The sequence below is a fragment of the Bombus huntii genome, chromosome 7 (assembly GCF_024542735.1).
Source record: "Bombus huntii isolate Logan2020A chromosome 7, iyBomHunt1.1, whole genome shotgun sequence".
NCBI lineage: Eukaryota > Metazoa > Arthropoda > Insecta > Hymenoptera > Apidae > Bombus > Bombus huntii.
Genome location: NC_066244.1, coordinates 12,022,578 through 12,046,072, shown reverse-complemented (window position 1 = coordinate 12,046,072; position 23,495 = coordinate 12,022,578). Strand labels below are relative to the sequence as shown.

Genomic DNA, 23,495 nt, shown 5'->3' with positions numbered 1-23,495 from the left:
CTTGAAAATATTTTTATATTTCTATTTTATTATTATGATTTACATTTCGATATTCGATACTATCGAAACTCAACTCGCTCACTAGGCACCGGAAGTTACTTTCCTTTAGACTTCCAACGTTGGTCGTGTTAGACAAGCGAATTTTAGTAAGTTCAATTTAAAGGTATTTTTCCCCGAAAACTTGTCGCTCTTCAAAAAATAACGTCTTAAATATATCAAGTAAACATATTCGAATAAATTGTGCTTAAATTATTTTCTTATTATTCATTTAACGTTAAGATGCTAGTGGCTGAATTTTAATTCATGAGGTTCTTGTATACTTGTTCTGAATCTCTGTCAAGACATAACCTCGTAAAATCTAAATTGTGTAAATTAAATAATTTTAAGATCTTAAATGATTACATTTTGGAATATTGTAATATTGTAACAGAATATATTTATAAAGAGATATAATATTTTATGTAGAAATGCCACCAAAAAGAGGAAAAATACAAAAGGAAGAGGTCCAAGTATCTCTTGGACCACAACTTCGTGAAGGTGAAGTTGTTTTCGGCGTTGCTCACATTTTTGCGAGCTTTAACGATACTTTCGTTCATGTAACCGATCTTTCTGGAAGGTATATTTAACGAAAAATTTTAAACTTATTAAATAATTCAATGTTTCGTACGTAAAAATTAATGCATTTTTCTATAGGGAAACTATTGCAAGAGTTACTGGTGGAATGAAAGTTAAAGCAGATCGTGATGAAGCTTCTCCATACGCTGCTATGCTTGCTGCTCAGGTAAAAAAATGTTGTATTGGTGTATCTCAAATATATCCACATTCAGGCAGCTCCTAGATGGTATTGTTTAATCGTAGGAGCGTTCATGTTTGTGGTAAATCAAATTTCTTTCTTTGTATGGAAGTGTGCTTGTATAAATCACTTCTTTACCTGGGAAGATACATTTTATACAAAAACATGTTTATAATTATATGTAATAAATAATAAATTTTAACATTATGAAACTAAAAAATACTTTTGTCTTTAATAGGATGTAGCAGAGAAATGCAAATCCCTTGGGATTACAGCACTTCACATTAAATTGAGAGCAACTGGAGGTAACAAAACGAAAACCCCTGGTCCAGGTGCACAATCTGCCTTGCGTGCACTTGCACGTTCTAGTATGAAAATTGGCAGAATTGAGGACGTCACGCCAATTCCATCTGACTCTACACGTAGAAAGGGTGGTCGTCGCGGAAGAAGATTATAAATTATGTTTCTATGTGTGGTTGATTGACTTTCAAAAATAAAAATTTAAAAAATGTGCTGTGTTATGTTTTTATATTCTTATCTATACACATGATAGTAAAATTTTACATAATACACAAATTATATAATATTAATTAGTATCAAATGCAGTGCTTGTATACTACTCTTTTAATACATTTTTGTATAAATTTGTAATGTAAGGAATCCTGTATTAAAATCGTACATCCTGAATTTTCTTAACTTTCATGTTAAAAAAAGATTATATTTATTAGTAACCACACATTATAAACTAAATATAAATTAACATTTAAATAATAAGTGATACATATAGAATATGTGCAGCTTAAGTTAATCATTGAAGTTTAATATTTATGACAGTAATAAGCATTAAGCACTTCCAACGATATTGCCTACAGTAAGATAAAGTTTAACTTTGAGATCTAATTTTTGAGGCGCTTTATGTTCCAATGTAGTAATAGTATTCACATATCTATACTGCATAACAAAGCCAATTATAATTGGTTGACCATCACTCTCTTGTATATTTTCATGTGGAGTTACATGTAATTTTATTACAGCTTTATTACCTTTTCGCCAAATCACAAACCTTTAATAAAAAAAAATATTAGATTTTCAACATATAGTAAAACATGGTCCTAATTAAATTTATTGGAAAGTGAAAGTAAAATTATATATACTTAGGATCATCTTGAAAATTATGCGTATCACCGGTATCGTCATATTCAGCAGCATCATCTCTACGAGGCAAAATCAGAGGACTGTGAGGAAGTACTAAATCTGCATTTGCAGTAATTTTTATAGGTTTTGTTTCCTCTGCTACAGGCACTTGTCGTACAATAGAAGGTAATAAATTTGGGGATTCAGATCCCTAAAATTATAGCAATATTAGAAACAGCATAATTTAGGAAATAGCAGGCCTACCTGGCCCTTTACCTGTTGTGTATTATCCTGTTTAACTTCCTCCTTCTCGTCCACAACTGTCAAAGTAGGTGTCATTGGTGTATCCAAAGATAATAGTACCACCTGAGTTTGATGTTGAGTTGGATTGCAAAACTTTAAGAGCAATTCACTTGATTTACCGGGACGGAGAGGTTCGCAAGTAACGATCCTCACTTCCGGAACGTGATAACTACAGCATAAATACATATTAATATCAAAAGGAGAATAATTTATAAAATATAAACTTACAATGCAGCAAGTTGAATCTTAAACTTTGCAGAATGTGAACAAAAATCCGGTTTACAAAGATTATGTTCGCAAACTCGACATCGTTGCGATCTTCTAACTAGCAATTGTCTATGCTGTGGACGTAATTCATTTACATTTTCTGTTTGTACATCTGGTTGTTGCAATCGCTGTTCCAATGTAGTAACTATATTCAAAAATTTTGTTTTTTAATTTTTGAAATAAAAGATTTCATTTGATGACTCTGATACAAGTAAATGCTTACTCTTAGTTATTTCGACTGGTTTTGTAAAAATATCTGTTGGCAATTCCTCTACTTCTACATTGGCAACAGCTGGAGGTGGTTGATCAGTTGATTCAGTAGCAGGCTTTGTAGGATGTCCTATACGTTTACGAACCATAGCAGATGTTATTCTGAACATAGCCTAAAATGAAAATAAAGATAAAGCATATATATTCTTTAAATCAGAACATGCCTCCTAAAATGAGTAATTTTTTGAACCCATTACAATTTGCATATAAGGATGCTTTGGTCGAAATTTCTTTTTTTCAGATTGTTGTTTTTCTATAGAAGCCAGTATTTTATGATAATCAATCAAAGTATTAATCCGGTTCATATGAGGATTTTCTTGTTCAGGCCAACCTCCAGTAGCTGGTCAAGACAATGTAAAATTATTGTTTTATTATTAAAAAATATTTTAATATTACAAGACAATAATATAATAAGTATTTTGAATAAACATACCCACAGACTGATCTGGAATACCAGCATCTCTGGAAGTCCATCGACATAGTGAACAGGATAGATAATAAACTTTCTTTGGTGTTGTTTTAATATCTTTGGAATCTTCACCTTCAACAGGTACTACTCTTAAAGGTGCATGTCCAGCTCTCGTGGATAATGTTTGAAAGCAGCATGGACATTTGAAACAATTTGAACATCTGTCAACATATTCATAAAATACTACAAGGTGCAATTGATTGTATATTTAGAGATGTACATTTTCCTAAAGCTTACTTATTCTTTTTAAGGCGAACTTCTGATGATGGCAAATTTTCCATACAATTGGGACAATAATGTGAATCAACCTATTAACAAAAATAAAAATTTAATACTCAAACTGAAGACAATCTTATAAGAAGTGATCAGATTATATTCATAATCCATAATTAGATAATATTTAAATAAAATTTAAAAGATATATATGTATACCTCTTGACAGACACAATATCCGCAACGGATCTTCGAGCAATGTCTACAAAAGTAAATCTTTGAAATCGGTTTTAGAGAGCCACAGTTACATACATAACGCACATAATCGGGTTGATTTAAATACGACATGATTTATTGTAGATTTTGATCTTATTTAGAAAAAGAAAACGACAGTTCTACTTGTCATAAAATAACACATCCTTCAACCTACATTTCATCTTTACTTCGAACCATCTTTAATCGTATGTATAGTGTAGCAACCATAGCAAACTGCTAAGCTAAAATTAAAAAATCCCCATATCGAATGAAACTTTTAATAATTCTTGTTTCTATAATATCCTATTCGTTTCCAAATTATGTTGTAATTTATAAATATTATGTTTCTTACTATCAATTAGTGCATTAAAATAATGCATTAACTATAGAAGTGTTTAGCATAAAATAAACTAGTTCTAAAGTTATTAACAAGTAGCAGAAATTTCGTCTCTGTAAGTAGTAATAATACAGTTTTGCACTTGCAGTTAATACCAAGATCAGTTTAAGCGGTAATAACTCTAAAATACATAAGAGTATACAAAGTAATGTGAATACTTCTGTTTATTGTCTAAAAAATAAAACTATTCTTTAAATAAGTCATTAATATACATGGAGATATTTAACTTCAATTTTCTTTTGTATATTTAGTATCCAAACGCAGTTAATGATGCTTTCACAAAAGTTATTACAAAATAGTAAAATTCTAAGTTTAAAGAGCAATTATATATTAAAGAGATATTTAAAGGAAGCAGTTGAACTTCCTCCAAATTATCAAGAAACTAAACTTCAGCCACTTCCAGAACAGAAACCTGAAAGAATATCATTTCTAAGGGCTTTAATTACAGGAAAAATTGATAGTGATGTTTTCGCGTATCCTGAACAAATATCTCCTAGATATGAAGATTACTTTACCTGGATAAAACCAATTGAAAGTTATATATCACATTGTACTAATAAAAATGTGGGTAAAAACGAGATGTTGGACCACCTTAGAGAACTTGGTGTGTTTCGGACACATATTGGAGAAAAATATTTTGGTTTAAGTTTATCAAAAACAGAATCATTGAAACTAGTAGAGCTACTCAGTAATTTTCCTTGGTTGGGTACATATATGATAAAGAATCATATTCTACCAATTGAAATAATTGATAAATATGGATCAAATAGTCAAAAGCTTGAATATTATCCAAAAATTATGAGTGGTGACATAATTCCTACAGTATGTGTACATGAAGGTGACTATGGTACAAATATTGGTAATATTGAAACTTATGCAATGCAACATACAGATGATTCATGGTTATTAAATGGTAAAAAATCATTTGTTGTGAATGGAATAAATTCAAATCTATTTTTAGTTTTTGCAAAACATATAGCAAGTAATACAGGGAAAAGCAAACCAACTTCATTCTCTTTATTCTTAGTTGAAAAAGATTTTGGAAATGTTTCTTGTACAAATGTATATGATACAATTGGTAGACATGAAACACCTACTTGTACAATTAGCTTTGAAGATACAATAGTACCTAATAAAAATATTATAGGTACACCTGGTGGTGCATTAGATGTATTAATGGAATATTTGAAACCTGGACGACAAAATATATCTGGCCAAGCAATTAGTATTTTACGAAACTTTTTAAATCAATTAATACCAGATATTATACACAAGAAACACTTTGATAGAGATTTGTATAACTTTGATGTAGTAAAAAGAATTTTAGGTGAAATATCATTTTGCTTATATACTATGGAAAGTATGGCATATCTTACAACTGGAATGATAGATGACTATAAGAATATGAATGCTGATGTGGAGGAAGCTATTATTGAAACATATTGTGCAAATAATTGTTTGAAATGTATTCAATCAGGATTACAATTACTGGGTGCACGAAGTTATATGAAGAATGAATCATATATAGAAGCATTTCATGATGCTATGGCTTTAACAACAATGGATATAAACAACTTGGATGCCAATACATTTGCATCAGGATCTGTCATACAATTTTTAGGACAAACAATGTCTGGGCATATATATAAGAAAAGAAATAGTTTTCAATTTCCTTTTTATAATATGTTTGATAGGATGTTTGATAAATACATGATAAAATTAAATGCTGGGGAATACTTTCACCCAACATTCAAATATGCTGTTGCATATATGGAAGATGCTATAAACAGACTTAAAGATGCTATTTTAATATTATTTGAAGAGGAGGGGACAAACATTATAGAACGATACGCAGATCTGCAGAGAATAACTACTATGTTAACTGAAATATATGCAACATATGCTAATCTGACACGTGCATCAAGATCATATTGCATTGGTGCTAGAAATTCAGATCTTGAGAAAGATTTGGCAATTAAAATGGCATTTGTATCACATATAAAAATATGTGAAATTCAAACACAAATAAACAACACTTCATTATTTAATGGTGATAAATTGTATTCAGATGCAATGGATCTTGTGTATGAGCAACGTAAATATTCATTAGCACATCCTTTAACTAAGACATTCTAAGCATTTAATTGATATAGCTATCGCAATTTTGTAGTAATCAAATTTATTTTCGATGTATATTGTGAAAAATAATTTCTCAAATTTTAAATAGTAGATAAATAAGAAAACATATTTTGATTAACGATTATGTATTTATATCTAAGTAGCAGTGTATAATAATTCTCCTTACATTACATTAAATTTAAAAGCAAAATAATGTCTCTTTTTCATGACTACCCTAACACAACATTTTAGAGAGGTATTTTCAATCAATCTTATATTATAGGAATTAGAATTTTATTTTTATACGTCATTACTACGAATTCTAATGTATACGCAAAAAGGTGGACGGTATTTTTCTACGAAAAAATACAACTATAGTTCTAAAATTGGAAGTTCAAAATTCTATTAAATTTATTTTAATTATAGTATCACTATAATTTTTCTGCTTGAACAATAACATGTTCTTCCCTGTATAAATCCTTCGGAGACCAACAACTTCTTACACAAGTATATATTAAAACAGTTCCAAATTCAATTTGAAAATTTTTTTCAACTCGTGGTTGAAGTGTTAATTTGGAAATCAATGTAGGCAAAATTTGAACTTCAAATGTCATTTCACCTCCGCAATGTCGGCATTTCCCAACACATCCACTGATAGGATATAATAATAATGGTGCAGAGTTATCTCGGGAATATCTAAAATACAGAAGACCACAAAAGATTTAACCTCAATATAATACGTAATTAACATTTAAAATATTATTTATGTTTTTACCGTAAAAGTTGACCAGGATTCTTTTGTATTTGAGATATGAAATTATGAAACATTTCATCTCCATGCATTGGAGTGCCTTTTTCATATTTTTCTGAGTCTGTTTCTATAGTTTTACCTTCATCTATGTCTGCTCCAGCTTTTGACGATAAATCTGGATTTCTGTATTGGTATTCTAATAGTAAATCACGTACATGTTGTGGCACATCTGGACTGCAATCTTCTTCTTCTTCGACGGAAAGAAATATTTCAACAAACGATAATTTTGTATCTGTGTTTGATTCTACTTGAATAGGAAATGGAGTTACTTCTTGTAATAAACTAATTAGATCACATTGAGGCTGAATTGGAGTATCGATACAAACAACTTCGCTTTCTTCTCCATCAATTTCAGCAGATGCTTGAGGAGAATCTAATCTACCTACAGCACCTACTCCAACTGGAGATTCTATACTTGCTGGACTAAAATGAATTACATTTGTACAATGAATAGATAAATTTTTATAAACATCAAAGTTCTCTAGCAATTTTTGTTTTTTTTAATACATACATTTCATACATACCTATTTGCATTAGGATCATCAACATGTAATGCAGAAAGTTCTTCTCTTATATTTTCATCTATTTCTTTTTGCAAGGAAAAATGAAAATCTGTTAGATTATTTGGCAATAGATTATTTCCATTTTGTTCAGAATTGTCATTTAAGTTATCACCCCAATCATCTGCATCTGATAACCATGATGTTGTAGATGGTATTACTATGCTACTACTATCTAAAACATTTGGTTTCCATTCATCCTCTGATACTTGAACTCTCAAACAAGTCCAACTCTCATTTTGATTCCAACAATTTGGATTTATACATGTGAAAATATAAAGCGTTCGATGATATTTAGAGTTATCTAACGGAACATATAACTGAAGAGCCAGGAGCTGATACAGTCTGCACAGTCTACATTGTGGTAATGACAGTATATTTTTTTCATAGCAGTTCTATAAATAAAAACAACATGTTTAATTTAATTTATAATAATAATATTAAATACAATGTATAGCTTAAGGATTAACTCAAAAGTAATTAATATTATATTATTTATCGATTTAAACTGCACAATAAATACACAACATTATTCAATTATAAAAAGAAAAGAAAAAATGAAGAGAGTTCGGAGAGATTTGAAGAAGTTAAATCTGATTTAAAAAAGAAAATCACTTACTGGAAATCCACCGATCTTATTTGTCATAAAATTAATATTTGGACGATGTTTATCAGTGACATATTCGTCTTCGTATCCCAAGTACACTTTTGTCCGGTTATCACAAGCCATTAAGTTTGATTAAAGTTATATTTCTTCATTGGAAGACTTCGTAATAGAATAGAGAATATTTTAATTCTCAATTTGCGGTTGTATTCAACACTGGACAGCTGACATGTATCAGTATCGGTTCACGCGTGCGCTCTTAACAGTATCCTACGGCTCTCTTATCGATTTTTGAATACTTTATGTACAAGTAAATATTACATAAAAAAAGTCATATTTTAGTTACATAGTTTACATTTTAACAAGCCTAACATAATAACAGTATCACGAATTGTTTTAATTAAAGAGAACAAGCTAACCAACTACTAGCATAATTGAAACAATATATCTAAAGAGCATCGAGCGTGTAATTTCTATTTGTAATTTGTAAATTACACTCTGGGCTCGATAACCATTGTAGCCAATAACAATTCTTTTATCTTGAAACAATAAAATCCCTAGAAATGTAGCTTTAACATCAGGTCAAATATACATTAAAATCTGTTGTGCGATAGAGTACATTTGGAAAAAATGGAAACAATACGAATATATTATTCCTTAACAAAATAAGTTGAACATGTACAATAAAAATGCAATGTTTACATTGAATGAGACTGCATTTGGACATAATGAAATCCGTGGATTACCATTATTCATGAAAATGTGGAATAAGTTTTTAGCAAAAGAAAAAAAAGGGAACAATTGTTATAATGGAAAGCGTGCTTAAACTACTGAAACACCAGGATTGGTCGTAATCTGTGTTGTGCGTGACGTTTTTAGACGTTGCACGTCTATACTTGAAAAACTAATAATAAACATATACATCGTGTATCTTGTTTCTCGAAATCGATCGTTTCCTTGAAAAAGCGTAGTTAAAGTTTTAACATAGGGAGAAATAAATTAAAATTGAACAACGAATACAGCAAATAAGAACTGTTGGTTGGGATGTCCGATTTTAGTTTGTGACGTCATGCGCAAAACAGTTCATGCCTCATTCCCTCCGTATATCTATCCAGCTGTCCGTGGTTTGGCAGTCCGGTGAACGATATTTTCTCAGGGTGATTACTACGTAGGTTTTATGTTGGTGGCCATTCCCACGAACGACAGGTGGAAATTCAAGGTGTTAAAATATCGATAGACGATCAAGTGCCAATCGGAAACCTGTTAAGTAAAACTGATTTTGAACAACCTATAACGGTATTATACGGGTAGGGTGGCCTTCGGACTGACAAAAGGTAAAGACGTACGCAGCAGAAACAACTGGCGTTTTCTCGTATATGTGACGAAGTTACACGAAGTAAACCGTCGTGTAGGACTTGGTTGTTTCTTTTATCAGAGAAGCAGCGTTAACGTGAGCTATTGACGGCATTGTAACGTTCTGGAATATTTATCCGTATCAACGATTTGGGAGCGACGAGCCCACTCGTGAGGGATGTCTACCCCTGCAAGAAGGAGACTAATGAGAGACTTTAAGAGGTATCTCAGATAATTCTCAGGATTACTATGTCATCGTTTTCTGTGTCATGCAGCGCCATTGTAAATCATATTTATATTTGTATTTTGCTTCCCCCGTAACCTTTCTATATGCTTTGGATCATTGTAGATTTTTTTCAAGACTCCTCAGGTTACACGACGTTCGAACGTCATTGTGGCCCGCCTTAACAAGTTATTATTAGGAGTTTATAATCATTTATTACGTTTCATTTTTACTCTTCGCCCTGATTTCTCCAAGATCGATGATAACTTAGAAAATCGTGTTTATTTCATATTCGAATGTTTAGAAAATTACGCACGACTCATGGTCTATGGTTTTGTTCATATTACCACATTCCCTATTGATTCTTATAAATATTCATTTAATTCGTGATAATTTCTTTTTGGAATTTTTATTGTTTATGAATTGATTATTCGGTAAATAAAATAATATCCTAAAGAATAAATGACATTTTGTAATTGCATTTAAACAATTTTTATGTGATTCTTGTTATTTATTTTTGTCATGAGCAGTTCTTTCTTTTATTTACTTCTCAATGCAACAAGGAACAGATATATATGTAAATGCTTGAAATTTTTTATTGTATATATATAGTATGTTATTAAAGATTGTTTTATATAAAAGGCATTGGCATGACATTGAGACCTTTAAAAAATCTAAATTTGTATTCTTTATATTGAATAATTTCTTGAATAAAACTATTAAAAGTTCTAATAAAAATAACTTTTACTCTAATGTTCTACAATTTTTATTTTTTAGCATACAAAACAATTATTTTTGTATCTATACATGTAGTCTTATATATTATATATAACTTAATATCTTTATGAATAGACTACAAGAAGACCCACCCACTGGAGTATCGGGAGCACCTACAGACAATAATATTATGATATGGAATGCAGTTATCTTTGGGTAAGAATATTCATATATATAAGCATTTTTCAGAATAATTCAAATTTATGGTAACTTACAATAACATATATCTTTATACTTTATTATATTTTCAGACCTCATGATACTCCGTTTGAAGATGGTACTTTCAAACTTACAATAGAATTTACAGAAGAATATCCAAATAAGCCACCGACAGTGAGATTCATCAGTAAGATGTTCCACCCTAATGTGTATGCTGATGGAGGCATATGTTTGGACATATTACAGAATCGTTGGAGCCCTACTTATGATGTATCTGCTATTCTAACATCTATACAGGTATTGAAAGCATTTAATGGCACAAAACAAGTTTGAGACTAAAAATGCCTCAAATACATGTAGCTACCATTATTAATTTTATATGTATTCTATTTGTTCTCATCAATTGAAATGTTACCATAAAAACACATATTGCATGTTAAATTTCATATGATGCAATAACATAACAGTATGCATAAGGCAGTTGAAAAATAGGTATCTGTTTTGATAAGTAACCGAGAAATGTTAATTTAATCTTTTTTTAAAATATATTTTATTTTTAATTCCATAATATAAAATTAAGTTTCGATACAAAAGCTGCAAATATGTTTTGCATGACAGTTACTAAATGTTTCAGATACTTCAAACAATCAGATGCTTACTGTATTATATTTATCATTAAAATAGATTGTTTTACCCTTTTTCTTTTATTTTATAGAAAATCTATCAATGCCTGCTAAAATTTCATGTATTTAGATCCGTATTTTTTTCTATCAATTTTCGTATACTCGAAAGATTCGTAAGTTTTTGTCTTAACAGCGGTTGCAATTCAGCAAAGTCTGATTCATTCAAGTTGAAAGTTATTTGCATTTAACGTTAGTGTAAAATTTATGCTTATAATTTGTTTAACATACCACAAGTGTACTTCTAATCACCAATACTAAGTAAGAGTATCATCTACTTATAATTATAGCCATGCATCATTAAAAAGAAACTTTCGTGTAATGAGTATGACTTATGTGGTTGCAGTCGCTGTTAAGTGACCCGAACCCGAATTCGCCTGCCAACTCAATGGCAGCACAACTGTACAAAGAGAATCGACGTGAATACGAGAAGCGAGTGAAGGCTTGTGTGGAGCAGAGTTTTACGGATTAGTCGCAGGCATTATCACAATGCTGTTGCAGCATCACCCAACCATCTACAGCTATCAAATACTGTGGAGAATGTGCAGCCTTATCAAGAAGCTAACGCTATAAATTAGCATGTTTCTTCCTAAAGCTCTATTGAACTATTACAATGTGCAACATTAGACCGAATTTTTACAATGTTGAATAATAAATTATTATAAAATTGTATATTTATTTATTTCGATATTTGATAACAAATCGATTATTTCAATATTTGATTGAAGTTAGTGATATTAAAAAGAGTAGAAGACAATTTGGCGGTTTTTGTCTCTGTAGTACTAAGCAAAGTCTTTCACAAGGATAGAACTATATCTCAATTAAATTGCAGTACTTCATATAGTACATAAATTCACTTATACATATATACACACATGTAAGTGTGTATATATTTATATATATACACATACACTATACATAATAAATACATAACTTTACTTTATAGTTTTATGGTTTTCTTTAAATTTTTGTGCTGTTTATGTTTAGAATAAACTTATGTTATATAATAACAAAGTCTATAAAATATTTGTTACAGTCCCTTTTGGATGAACCAAATCCAAATTCTCCAGCAAATTCATTAGCTGCACAATTATATCAAGAAAATAAGCGGGAATATGAGAAGAGAGTAGCTACTGTTGTTGAACAATCTTGGTTGAATTTTCAAGAAAGTCACACAGAAGATGTCCGCTGACATTAAGTATGGTTCATTCAGTGTTTTTCATGAAGGATGCACCTAATTTTAATTTTTTAGAAATTCATGACCTGATATTTTTTTTTTTTTTGTGCTATCAAAACAAGACATTAAATCCTCCACTGTTCTACAGAATTCTTTTATGTATCCAAGTTAAAAGTGTCATCTAGTTTTATAAGATAGGAATAAAGGAAGATTTATTTAGTATTGATTGTGTTTGAAACATTTAAAAAATGTAGAGCACTGGAGTGATACGGAAAAGTACTGTGCATTATGTGATGTTTATCTATAAACTTAAATAAAATGTGTATCCCATTTTGCTCATCATAATTAGGGTCTAGAAGCCCACACAACAAAATTATAGAAATAAAAATATATAAGTTTATATATGTATAATATATATATATATATATATAATATATATTATATATATATATATTATATATAATTACCAGTTTTGTAAGATTAATTTACATTGTAACTAACAGTTATACATAAATATAAGATCATCGTAAAATAATTTCAGAACAAATAAATTAAATTACTAATATATCCTAAGAAAGATGAAAAATAACTTTTGTTTTAATTATTATTACGAATGTATAAATAATATAGTATAGCGTTAAAACCGGTAATCAATCTAAACGATAACTATTAATAATTACTTGTAATTTCCTAATAAAGTTGAAACATTATTCATAACAATATGTATTAGTCTCCTACCACCAATAGCAGAAGGGGAGAGGTAAAAAAGATCAAACATAATTAAAAATTATTAAATTTAATAAAAACATTAAAATTGTTTTTTTATAAACACGTCCAATAAAAAAATTTTTTCTATAGTTATATAAAGCATGTAAATTGTTTCTGCAAAACAACTTGCTTTGCTATATATTCGAGCTTCTACTCAGCTATGAAAAATTATAGCTTATTAAATATATTACATATTACGTATCAAAGAGAATTCATGCTTTAAAAACATCATATGTACATCAGGGAGAATTCATTTGTACAAAGTAAATTATCGTCGGTAAAGAGAATGACATATAAAACGATATTGTACATATAATTCTTGTCTAGAGATTCTGTAATCTTCATTTATACATGTAAATTTTATAAATCATAGTAACCATAAGAATTTATGTTACTTATATGTATAAATATACACTTTGCAAATAATACAACAAAATTTTATAAGTGTAACTTAATACATAGTGAATTAATGGTAGTTAACAATAAAATTTTATGTATCATAATATGAATCGATTAAAAAAGATATTGATCTTAAGTTATTTTATTTATGACACAATTAATTTATATTACAAAAGTTACTTTCTGTCTTTTAATACTGCTATTGTAATTTGAACGTGAAATATATATTTTAGATATTTACCATTCTGTATTTACGTAGATATTTACATCTGTGTGGTATTTATATACTATATATATATTGCTTAATGTGTGTAGAAGCTCAGTAAGCTTTCTACTTTGAACAAGTATGAAGCAATTTTAAAACATACTTTACAGCACTCAAAATTTCTATTTTACTCTAATTATTTACTGTTGTTACAGTATTTACAATAGCAGATATTGTACAAATATAATTTATCTGCTGCTGTAAGTAAGTAAATTATTGATAGACCCATTTCATTGGTTGCCACAAGTCGCTCTGTTTAATAAGATTTTAAAAAGCACTTAATATTACAAGGTATATCTTAAAAGCTGTCTTTAATTTGAATTAAGTCTTCCAATGTATTTATATTGTTCACTAACCTTCTCCTGCTACGATTTCTCTTCTTTTTCTTTATTATACCTTTCTAATTCTTTTAAAAATTGTGCTTTGGGTTTCATAACATTTGGCCTGTCCCCTCTACATTTTGGACAGAACCACTTGCCTTTGGGCTTGGTACTTAATGAAACACATGAAAAATGGAACCATTCTATAGGGCATAAATCATTGTCACATAATATCATTTCTCCATATGATATTTGATCACACAGACAATACGTTGGTTCGTCCGGGTCAATTGCAAGATCATCTTCTAGTGGTGGTGGAGTATCTTCACGATGCTGATTTTGCTGATTACCTTGTCTAGATTTCCTTTTCTTCTTTTTGCCTGTATTAGTAGTAGTTGTCTTCTTTTGATTACCATTACTTGCATTTGACAAAGAATTAGAACGTGTTTCTGTCATCACAATCATGTCCATAGTATTGGAAGATTCAACCATTGTGTCTGTTCTTGTTCTCCTGGCTCTTTTTGGTTGTCTTTCTGTGTTGTTTGCATTAGCAGAAGAGTTAGAATTTATATTAGCATTTGTTTCACGAACTGATTCGTTACTTTCTTGCTCCTTTCCAAAATCTGTATACAATTTAAAATACACGGAATATAAAAAATTATGCTTGGTAAATATATTCTTTCAGAAAATAAACAAAATCAATGGAAGGAGAATCATACCAAGATTACGGTAATCTAAGTCTAGCTGCCTAGATTTATTTTCAATGAGATCTTGAACTTGTTGAACTATTTGCAATTTCTCATCTCCTATTTCTTGTGCTGCAATTAATGCTTGTTGAACTCTTAAAAGTGCTCTTCTTTTAACTGCTAAATCCGTATCATTCTTTAATGCTTCTTGTTGTTGGTCTACCTCTCGCAAATATGCTAGGTTAAATCAGAATATAATTATTATATAAAAGTATAACATAAAATATATGTATGAAAATTAAATTACTTTACACTATCTTGAATAATGTAATATGGTAAAATACAAAATAATAGATTCATATTCAAATTCAATGTTTACTTTATACAGAAATGTAAATATTTTGTCATTCAGTTTTCTATTATTTCTATCATATTATCTGAAGTACATTCATATAGTATACTTTATCTAAATGTTTACGAATGTTTCAAGTTATAAAAATGAAATCTTTGTAGTGAAAACGTATCCGCGTGTACGCTACAGAAATTTATTAAAAGTTGTTATTTCTAATTACTTTGACAAGTGGCATCCAGCTCACGTAGCCGGGATACATGTCTCTGTAAATCATTTGGCAAGTTTTCCACACAGTCTAAATAATTCTCGATATACGTTGCAGAATATAATGCTTCGACAACAGCTTGATTTAACATCTTTGCTCTCTTACAAATTTCCCTCGGTAGTTAAAAGACATAAAAACAATCTATTTAATGACAAACTCTTAACTGTCACTGTATTAGATTTTCGAACTTGTCGCACCATTTATACAGATATCTATTATCACTTAATTTATAATTACACCAATCAAGATCGATCAAATTGTACAGAACATAAGCAACTGTTACAAGACTCTTTTTTTGATACTCCATCTGTATTTATGACAAGGATCAAACATGGCTGCCGGTTTCTAAGTGAGTTCCACAAGTTTATATTTCAAAATACGACACAAAACCATCATACATAAATGCCAGCTATTTTACTCCAAAAAATTCCTATAAATATATTCCTCGATACACAACATTATGTATAATATATGTACTGTAAAATGCATATATAACATTTCAAGTAACAATTTACTATAAAAAATTGACAAGACTAGAATCTCAAAAATTCCAAGATTACAAGACGTTTTTCAATCAAAACAATTAAATGTTTTAATTGTTATATGCTATTTAGAAATATTCTTTTTTATGTATATTTCTAAACGTAAGTAGTGGTTATAAAGTTTGGTGATAAATCGAGTTCAGTCATCGTTAAAGTTACTATTTGTATTATTTTATATTATATGGATAATTCTTAATTGTATTCATCATAAAAAAATATTTCTTAAAGTATTGTATTTTTGTATGCGTTAAGGAGGTATTTAATTATAGATTATTTTCTCATGGTAAAGAATTTGTAATGTAGACGTTCATTTGACTAGCTATTCTGACGTCAAAATTTGTAGTAAGACCTACCAATCCCGTATCACAATCCTATTTGATTTCGTTCGGTAGAAGAAAGAGTCGTGTTTGGGTTCTCGTGTACCGCAAAAACTGTCTGACACGGTTGATATTCGGGGAACATTTTCGTTTACTCGTTTGAAAGATATTTCAAAATCACGAGGATGACATCGACGGGAACTTTCCAAGGGTTTAGCGACGAGAAGAAGAAGTCCAGCAAGTAAGTGACATGCTTATATTTATGGTTTATTATCTGCAGAAATATCGGATGAGAGTCGTATTGTCCTTCTGCCAGTGATGTATCGTCTATTTATTTTAAACTGCAACAGAGAAAAGCAACGGTTTTCATAGTAAAAATTCATCTTTTACATTAGTAATTACTACCAAAGACATTGACAAAATGTTCGATCATTTTTAACAGTTTAAATTTTATTATTTAATAGATTTTTTTATTATCTATGTACTTTTAAAGATTACATTTAGAAGAAACAAGGATATTTATTTATTCGATGAAATTATAAAAATAATTGAATGTGGCGTCTTGTTGGTTACTGACTTTTTTGTTATGCACGGTGCGTCAGTTTGAACCGGTCATAACCGGACAATCCATGAACCTTTTTTCGTACTGGTGATGTTTTGATGAAATCGAAATTTACGAAAATTAAAAACACATCTTTTTGTTGTTCAATTGTTAATCATATTTCAAGAGAGTTTAGTAAGTCACTTGCTATTATCAGTGAAACTAATGCGATAAAATTACATATGAAATATGTATGTGTTATCTGAAGCCACATCCGTTGCGTTTAATATTACTTTAATTTGAACATTTGCTTTTTTTTTATTGCATTACTATTAAAAATATAGTTGTGATCCTCATTTCTTTTTAATGTTATGTAAAATATTACTTGAAAAATATCAAAGTGTTTAATCTTTTTATTATATGAATGTATGTAACTTTCTTAAAATAATGATATCATAATCTTCAATTGATTACTGTTGCGAGGATATGTCCAATTATTTATAGATACAATGCGATATACATATGTATGTGTTTTAACTGTTGCATCTGATAATTACGGAGTCGGTAATAGCTTAAATAGAATAGAGTAGTGGGTACTAAGATGTGGCAATAGATTGCGCTCGCTGCATCATTCATGATGCGAATTTCAAAAAGCTAAAATCCAATACTTGATAAAATTATTTTTTTAAATAAAAGATTATTTATACGAGTATTTATTTGTTGAAAATATCGCAAGGAAATTTTTCAGATGCATCGATTTGATCAATAATAACGATAAATATAATTGGTACTGCATATTGAAATTGATATGTGAATTTGAATGTGTAATCGTCGGTGTATTTCAAAATTAAATATGACAACGCTAAATTTTGATATAGGATTATGATACTTTTTTACTAAATAAATATTCGTACAATGAATATTATTATTTTGATTCCACTTGGTATATTTATGAATTGCTATAATTAAGAAAGCAGTATATCTTATATAATCTTCTTTTATTTTGAAAGGTCTCGGTGAGTAAGTTTTCCCTAACAAGTATCATGTTTCAAGTCCGGCATTTTCATGAAAAAAATCAGCGGTTTACCGCGGATAACGACTAAATATTGCAAGGCATGTGTCGAATAAAGGGGTGCTTGCTTATCGGTAGAGCTAAAAAAGTGCATATAGAGTATAAAATGTACGGTTGAATGTTTTTCGAACGAAAGTGTGTTGGCGGCAACGCATTTTCGACAGAATGACCCGTCGTCATTTAGGCTTACCATAATTTATAATTACGTCGAGAGTTTAGTAAGTTTACCTCTGCATGATGCTTGAGTGAATGTTTGGAAAGTCAATAGCCGATGATTCGAAGTTATGAGATATCGATTATTGCTTGGAGCAGTGATTTTCAATCTTTAAGCTAAAAGAAATCTGTGCCTCTGATTAATTACTTGCATTATATTTAAGTATTGCTTGTTTTAAAAATTTGTACGGCACATTGGTTTCGCAAAAATCGCTGGTCTAGAGTTAGTTTAATAGTGGCAAGCGATCCAAAGTCGCATTGTCAAAAAATAGATTGTTTAAAGGATGTGGCCACGGAATGGTGAAAGCGATGTCATTTTGGTAGGGGGACTGTGCACTTCTTCAGAACCTTGCGAGAGACAAATTATATAGAAAAATCTCTAACAAGCGGATATTTTATGTCTGTTACGATACATGGACTGGCTTTAATATGAACCCATAATAATTTCTACGATATAAGACATAAACAGATTAAAATTGCCGGATGCCTGTAATGATAATAACGGAAAACGACGCTTTCGTAAGCAGAAGCTTAATATTTCTTTCTCATATATATAACCCCATATGAATGAATGTTTTCCTTTTTTAGAATTTATTATTTTCCAAATACAATTACTGTATGAGAAACGCTCGTGAATAGTGTCTTTCTTTTGTCGTAAATATTTTCTCGGAACGCATGCGAATAATACGCACACTTTTGAAATACGAGTCACGCTGTTTCAGGCTGACTCACCGGGCGTCGCGTCGTGTAGTTCTTAGCGTGCTGCATAGAGGCGTGTACATTTAGGCTCGGAGCTTCATAATTGCACGGATACGATATTGTATCCACCTTCTGTTCTGTCTTTTTCTCTTTGTTTCTGTCTTTCTCGTATCTTCGCAACGTCCATTTTTATGTCCCCTCGCTAATATGCAGACAGTATGGGACACGATAGGAAAAAAGGATACTCAGAATTACACGATTACATGAGATTTTTATTTTTTCTTTTCGTTAATTTTATTTCGTTGTTCTATATTCCATTGTCTTAATTTTAGGCGTATTTTAGTTATGAGTAGAGTATCACAATTTTTGTTCTTCCATATTCTTTTATAATGCAATTGTAAAAGAATAATCCTGGTATCTAAAATGGTTCCAGATTAGAAACGATCGAATTGTCAATCATTTTGAAAACGTATGAATATTAACCAATCACCTTGAATGTCCAATAAAATATAAGTGGCATCGAATTCAGTGTTTCCATTTACAGTCAAGCGACGCAAGGTATTCTTGCGATGAAGAAAATCCGTAAGGAGCCCGATTCAAAGGATAAATATAACCGTTGTCGCTGGCTAGACCGAAGGAGATAGTCGAAGGGAGTTGTCTCTGTAGATCGTTGCGTCCGTGACTGTGCTTAAGGACATGCCCCTCGAGGCTGTTCGTCGCAGTCTTGCAAGGCGTCGAATAAACCGGCTTAAGGCCTCGTGCACACGTGCACGAGGATCATTTCTCCCTACGCAAGTTCGCGGCTGCGACGCCGTGTTGTCGATCTCTCTACCGTCAGTGGATTTCACGATTGTGCAGAACACGGCACGCTTCCTTTCCTGCTTCTCGACTTTTTGGAGGTGGCGCCTCCTCGTGTAGCCTGCGTTAGTTTCCCTCCGCTTTTCTGTCTGTCGATCTTTCTCCCTCGTGCTTGGTAGTGCGTGCACGCGACAAGGAAAGAAACGGAAGAGGAACCCAAGCCGTGTGCGCCGTGACCCAGCCTGATTGACCCACGTCGTAGACACGTTCGAACGTGCATAACCGGCACGAATTGTCGCGTCGTGACATCGAAACCGCGTGGTCGTGTGATATACCACTTGGAATCTGTAAACCAAGCTTGTTTCATCCGTGATATAGAAAAACAAAATGTGGGCTGGCCAAGACGACACGCAGCGTTTCAAAACCAGGTTCGTGCCACAAACTATCTACTTTTCCATTTTGTGAATTTCCTTCTTGTGTTTTTTCATCGATCGAACTCTAACGTGTAGTACTCTCCTTTACTTTATACGTTTTGACAGCGTATAACCTCGAGAATGCCTTTCTCCTTGGTTGCTGCTCGATCGAGCGACAAGTTCGACGACCTTCTGTATAACGATCGAAATTGCAGTTCCGCAAAATGCGATAAAGTCGTTTAGATTATAATGAATTGATGTGTTAGAGTTGGAGCGCGAATTGAACGGCTGGCGCGTTGCGTGTCCCCGCCTGTTGCTTTTCTTGCATGCGCGCTCTCTCTTTCTCTTTCTCTCACTCTGTTTTACCGATCGAATGCATCTTTGTTGAATTTCATCTACGTTCATTTTCACAGTCGTGCATCTTTGTGGTGGACCAACGGTTCGACGAAACTATTATTCGGCACATCTGCCCGATGTTTTGTGTTCCGGGGTACGGATACCTGCTTCCGTGATTTCGATCGACATATGTTTCGTACGTTTCGAATAGAACAAACGGCTACCGTTTACCGGCTTTTCGTGTCATGCTAACACGCTGTTATGGCGGTTTAATTGCATTGGTCGAAGTTTAATCCATTTATACGCGTTGGGAATTATTTTCATTAAAATGACGCGTATGAGCAATGTGGAAATATAGTTAGGGTTCTAGATAGTGCTATCGTTTATACAGACAATTTTAGGAAACAAAAGAGTCACATTTTATTAAATGTTCATTTAATAAAATGGATCCAATATGGCCGCCACCCTTATTTGTAAGGGTTGTTACGAAAGAAATAGCTTCTTCTATTTAATACGTTTTTAATACGTTAATCCGCATTCATTACTGCATATAAAAATAAATATTCTCAAATCTTCTAATTATTCAACAATTTTATTACTCGTAATTTCTCAATCAAGATCGTTCTCATGGAAGCTTTTTTCGATTACCATGAAAGATCGTGACAAACGAGATTTCCTGGCGGGACAAATTTCGATGTTAATCGGGCAGCGACTCAAGGAGAACAGGAATTTCGAAGCCTGCAATCTAGTTTCTATTTCTGCGAGACGTTCGCGAGGAACAAGAACGTTAGACGCACCGTTTCTAGGCACGAAACAGTACAAAGGTTAATGCCAGTGTAATGAGAGCAACGAGTTACAGGGCAAACGTACACCTCCCTCCCGCCTCCCTTATATAAGCTCGCAGAGTCACGCGAGTTTCAAGTTCAGAATTTCAAATTTCTCGCTCCAAGAGTCGTAGAGGACGATTTCTTTTTTAAACTATCTTGAAGATGGTGTAGAGGAGGAAGAAAAATAAATAGAGGAAGTAATGGAGGACTATAGCGCATGCAGTGTAGAGTTCTTACGTTTCCATGAATGTGTGAATCATTGCGATCGATGGGAAAGCAAATACAATAATATACTGGGTACATTTATATTGCATTCATATCAGACTTGTATCAGTAATGGTGGGAATACTTTGAAATAGAAATGTAGATATAGTGTAAACGTCACGTTTCGTACCTCTGATTTTTATTTTATAAGTATTTTATTTATTTATGGATTTTTTGTTGCATGACATTCTAATTTTATTTTTGTTTATAGAACACAATATGAAAAATTTTATGTAGAAAAGCTTGTATCACTCTGTGTATCAAATAATCAATACCATTGAGAATATTAATACTAGAATAGCTACTCTTTAACTTATATTTAAATATACTATAATGTAGGTGATTATAATTAAAATGGTATGATATGAAATAATCATATTTCAAGATAGAGAACACTATGTGCAGTATTAATCATTTAGAACGCATGTAACTTGTTTTATATGAGAGATAATATACTTCAGAAAATTCATTATTATTCTATACAATAGTTGACAAATGTCTTGATAATCGCTAGATGATACGCAGATTCTATGTATGAGCTATTTAAATCATATATCGCTATATGTATTTGAAAGTTGTTCAGTTTTTTCTCTCTTTCTTTTTCGTGTTCCATGATTGTATTGTAATACAATTATTCGTACATTGTATAAAGAGGTACTAGAGGCGAGGTGACTGTGACACGGTTCACTTTGTCGTGTGGGTAGAACTCGTTTTTAAACAAGACCCCATGCCGTACATTCATGTGACCGGATTTCACTGAATATCATATCGAACATTCGTGAATAAGTCTCGCGCTGTGTGCAGCTTGTGCACGTATCTGCTGGTTTTATGCGTGTCTGATCCTACAGAGAGGAGTGTCTATCGCGTAAACAGCTCGTATGATCGCGACTGCTCTCGAAACAGAGAATGTTTCAAAAATTCTTTTATCGTAATTTTGTTTGACCAGTTTTTAGCAGAGCTCCATAATTCTTACAAATCGATGCAAGTCAGGATTGAAAGTAAAATTTATAGTTTCTAAATATCGGAGCAACCAAGAAATGAAAGTAAAATTTTGTTTCAGAAGAAATCGATAGGTGACTTTATACCAAAGATTGTTACTTATGGTTTCATACGCGATTCTGTTCCAATAGTTTCGTGGATTATTGCACTAATTTTGATAAAGGATACTTTGCTCATACTGTCGCTCTTCAAAATTTCTTCCATAGATATAAAAACATACAATTATTTTGATGTAAAGCTTTCAGTGAGATATTACAGCTTTTTGATGAAACTAGAATAGATCAGAATTGTAAGTAAAGTCTAAGGAACTCCAGCTCTGATTCGCTCTGAAAGGGATTTATAAGTGAATACTTCAAAAATTCTGAAAATCCAAAGATTATTCGTATTTTAATCAATCGTAGATCGAAAAATTTCATGACACGAATCTGTTGCAAAAATGTCGTAATCCAAAGACACCATTATATCGTTCTATCATATCGTTTTCTTTCAAAACTTCCTACAGCCATAATTAATATTTCTTTTAAATACTAAATCAATAATTAGTTTTATATGAATGTTCCACTTTTTCTCTAGCTTAATACGAACTTCCTAGTCTGACTAATCTTTATCTACCAATCTGAATCCGCTAATCTCAAGCTACATTTAATACTCCCACAGTAATCTCGCGCTTGACAGATAGAGATACGGTCTCGCAGACATCGACGCGTAAATCAAGCGTCATTGCACACCGGTGTATATCTTCTCGTTACCGACATTCATCCGTGTCTCGATGGATTGAACGCAGGCGACTTATTTACTCTGGCGCGAAAGACACCGAGGCTGGTCGTTAAGTCCGTTAACGAGTCAGACCCGACTA

General features: G+C 31.5%; 7 protein-coding genes across 18 annotated transcripts in view; 4 read left to right on the top strand and 3 right to left on the bottom strand.

Annotated features, from left to right (window-relative positions):
- LOC126867353 (40S ribosomal protein S14a) overlaps positions 1-1,304 on the top strand; it is a 92,601-nt gene extending 91,297 nt beyond the window's left edge. Inside the window, exons 1-4 of one of the 4 annotated variants that reach the window (XM_050621787.1) lie at positions 51-146; positions 466-616; positions 694-781; positions 1,032-1,304. In XM_050621787.1, coding sequence (XP_050477744.1) covers positions 468-616; positions 694-781; positions 1,032-1,250 — 456 coding nt within the window. In that variant the 5' untranslated portion in view covers positions 51-146; positions 466-467 and the 3' untranslated portion in view covers positions 1,251-1,304. Of the gene's footprint in view, positions 1-50; positions 220-465; positions 617-693; positions 782-1,031 lie in introns of those variants that run through there. The other 3 variants (XM_050621788.1, XM_050621789.1, XM_050621790.1) reach the window with 3 other exon arrangements.
- Positions 1,303-3,817, bottom strand: LOC126867314 (dynactin subunit 4). Of its 2 annotated transcripts, none has more exons than XM_050621694.1 (9): positions 3,669-3,817; positions 3,474-3,544; positions 3,201-3,397; positions 2,965-3,107; positions 2,721-2,880; positions 2,459-2,642; positions 2,192-2,399; positions 1,948-2,138; positions 1,303-1,856 (listed from the first exon to the last, which is right to left on the bottom strand). In XM_050621694.1, exons 1-9 carry the CDS (start codon positions 3,795-3,797, stop codon positions 1,637-1,639), a joined length of 1,503 nt encoding a protein of 500 aa, XP_050477651.1. In that variant the 5' UTR covers positions 3,798-3,817; the 3' UTR covers positions 1,303-1,636. The 2 variants fall into 2 exon arrangements, with proteins under 2 accessions (XP_050477651.1, XP_050477652.1); XM_050621695.1 differs by having other exon boundaries at positions 2,204-2,399.
- On the top strand, positions 3,763-6,433 carry LOC126867302 (complex I assembly factor ACAD9, mitochondrial). 4 transcript variants are annotated; one of them, XM_050621616.1, is made up of 2 exons: positions 3,763-3,910; positions 4,353-6,433. In XM_050621616.1, exon 2 carries the CDS (start codon positions 4,369-4,371, stop codon positions 6,235-6,237), a length of 1,869 nt encoding a protein of 622 aa, XP_050477573.1. In that variant the 5' UTR covers positions 3,763-3,910; positions 4,353-4,368; the 3' UTR covers positions 6,238-6,433. The 4 variants fall into 4 exon arrangements, with proteins under 4 accessions (XP_050477573.1, XP_050477571.1, XP_050477572.1 ...); XM_050621614.1 differs by lacking the exon at positions 3,763-3,910 and adding an exon at positions 3,934-4,156; XM_050621615.1 differs by lacking the exon at positions 3,763-3,910 and adding an exon at positions 3,934-4,213.
- A 164-nt stretch (positions 6,434-6,597) lies between these two features.
- LOC126867320 (programmed cell death protein 2-like) lies at positions 6,598-8,693 on the bottom strand. Its single transcript, XM_050621711.1, has 4 exons — positions 8,210-8,693; positions 7,555-7,985; positions 6,995-7,453; positions 6,598-6,915 (listed from the first exon to the last, which is right to left on the bottom strand). Exons 1-4 carry the CDS (start codon positions 8,318-8,320, stop codon positions 6,651-6,653), a joined length of 1,266 nt encoding a protein of 421 aa, XP_050477668.1. The 5' UTR covers positions 8,321-8,693; the 3' UTR covers positions 6,598-6,650.
- Positions 8,694-9,023: 330 nt separating this feature from the next.
- On the top strand, positions 9,024-12,684 carry LOC126867351 (ubiquitin-conjugating enzyme E2-17 kDa). Of its 4 annotated transcripts, none has more exons than XM_050621782.1 (5): positions 9,024-9,528; positions 9,630-9,769; positions 10,623-10,703; positions 10,799-11,003; positions 12,423-12,684. In XM_050621782.1, exons 2-5 carry the CDS (start codon positions 9,726-9,728, stop codon positions 12,576-12,578), a joined length of 486 nt encoding a protein of 161 aa, XP_050477739.1. In that variant the 5' UTR covers positions 9,024-9,528; positions 9,630-9,725; the 3' UTR covers positions 12,579-12,684. The 4 variants fall into 4 exon arrangements, with proteins under 4 accessions (XP_050477739.1, XP_050477738.1, XP_050477740.1 ...); XM_050621781.1 differs by having other exon boundaries at positions 9,607-9,769; XM_050621783.1 differs by lacking the exon at positions 12,423-12,684 and adding an exon at positions 11,733-12,331 and having other exon boundaries at positions 9,030-9,769.
- Positions 12,685-13,343: 659 nt separating this feature from the next.
- LOC126867332 (inhibitor of growth protein 1) lies at positions 13,344-15,721 on the bottom strand. Its single transcript, XM_050621726.1, has 3 exons — positions 15,574-15,721; positions 15,035-15,238; positions 13,344-14,938 (listed from the first exon to the last, which is right to left on the bottom strand). The coding sequence occupies exons 1-3, from the start codon at positions 15,707-15,709 to the stop codon at positions 14,361-14,363; spliced, it is 918 nt and encodes a 305-aa protein (XP_050477683.1). The 5' UTR covers positions 15,710-15,721; the 3' UTR covers positions 13,344-14,360.
- A 160-nt stretch (positions 15,722-15,881) lies between these two features.
- Positions 15,882-23,495, top strand: part of LOC126867338 (microtubule-associated protein Jupiter) — an 88,621-nt gene continuing 81,007 nt past the window's right edge. The window contains exons 1-2 of one of the 2 annotated variants that reach the window (XM_050621755.1): positions 15,882-15,967; positions 16,553-16,718. In XM_050621755.1, the coding sequence (XP_050477712.1) occupies positions 16,663-16,718 (56 nt within the window). In that variant the 5' untranslated portion in view covers positions 15,882-15,967; positions 16,553-16,662. Of the gene's footprint in view, positions 15,968-16,552; positions 16,719-20,044; positions 20,229-23,495 lie in introns of those variants that run through there. The other variant, XM_050621756.1, reaches the window with a different exon arrangement.

What these genes read in the sequence shown, in the direction of transcription:
- LOC126867314 (XM_050621694.1), bottom strand. Translation starts at nt 3,797, where the DNA reads ATGTCGTATTTAAATCAACCCGATTATGTGCGTTATGTATGTAACTGT. An exon ending in GATATTGTGTCTGTCAAGAG is followed by an intron (nt 3,545 to 3,668) that starts GTATACATATAT and finishes TTTTGTTAATAG; the next exon opens with GTTGATTCACATTATTGTCC. An exon ending in ACCAGTCGAAATAACTAAGA is followed by an intron (nt 2,643 to 2,720) that starts GTAAGCATTTAC and finishes TTTTGAATATAG; the next exon opens with TTACTACATTGGAACAGCGA.
- LOC126867302 (XM_050621616.1), top strand. Translation starts at nt 4,369, where the DNA reads ATGATGCTTTCACAAAAGTTATTACAAAATAGTAAAATTCTAAGTTTA.
- LOC126867320 (XM_050621711.1), bottom strand. Translation starts at nt 8,320, where the DNA reads ATGGCTTGTGATAACCGGACAAAAGTGTACTTGGGATACGAAGACGAA. An exon ending in ATAAGATCGGTGGATTTCCA is followed by an intron (nt 7,986 to 8,209) that starts GTAAGTGATTTT and finishes TTTTATTTATAG; the next exon opens with AACTGCTATGAAAAAAATAT. An exon ending in AATCCTGGTCAACTTTTACG is followed by an intron (nt 6,916 to 6,994) that starts GTAAAAACATAA and finishes TCTGTATTTTAG; the next exon opens with ATATTCCCGAGATAACTCTG.
- LOC126867351 (XM_050621782.1), top strand. Translation starts at nt 9,726, where the DNA reads ATGTCTACCCCTGCAAGAAGGAGACTAATGAGAGACTTTAAGAG. An exon ending in TGGAATGCAGTTATCTTTGG is followed by an intron (nt 10,704 to 10,798) that starts GTAAGAATATTC and finishes TTATATTTTCAG; the next exon opens with ACCTCATGATACTCCGTTTG. An exon ending in CTATTCTAACATCTATACAG is followed by an intron (nt 11,004 to 12,422) that starts GTATTGAAAGCA and finishes TATTTGTTACAG; the next exon opens with TCCCTTTTGGATGAACCAAA.
- LOC126867332 (XM_050621726.1), bottom strand. Translation starts at nt 15,709, where the DNA reads ATGTTAAATCAAGCTGTTGTCGAAGCATTATATTCTGCAACGTATATC. An exon ending in GCTGGATGCCACTTGTCAAA is followed by an intron (nt 15,239 to 15,573) that starts GTAATTAGAAAT and finishes GATTTAACCTAG; the next exon opens with CATATTTGCGAGAGGTAGAC. An exon ending in CTTAGATTACCGTAATCTTG is followed by an intron (nt 14,939 to 15,034) that starts GTATGATTCTCC and finishes AATTGTATACAG; the next exon opens with ATTTTGGAAAGGAGCAAGAA.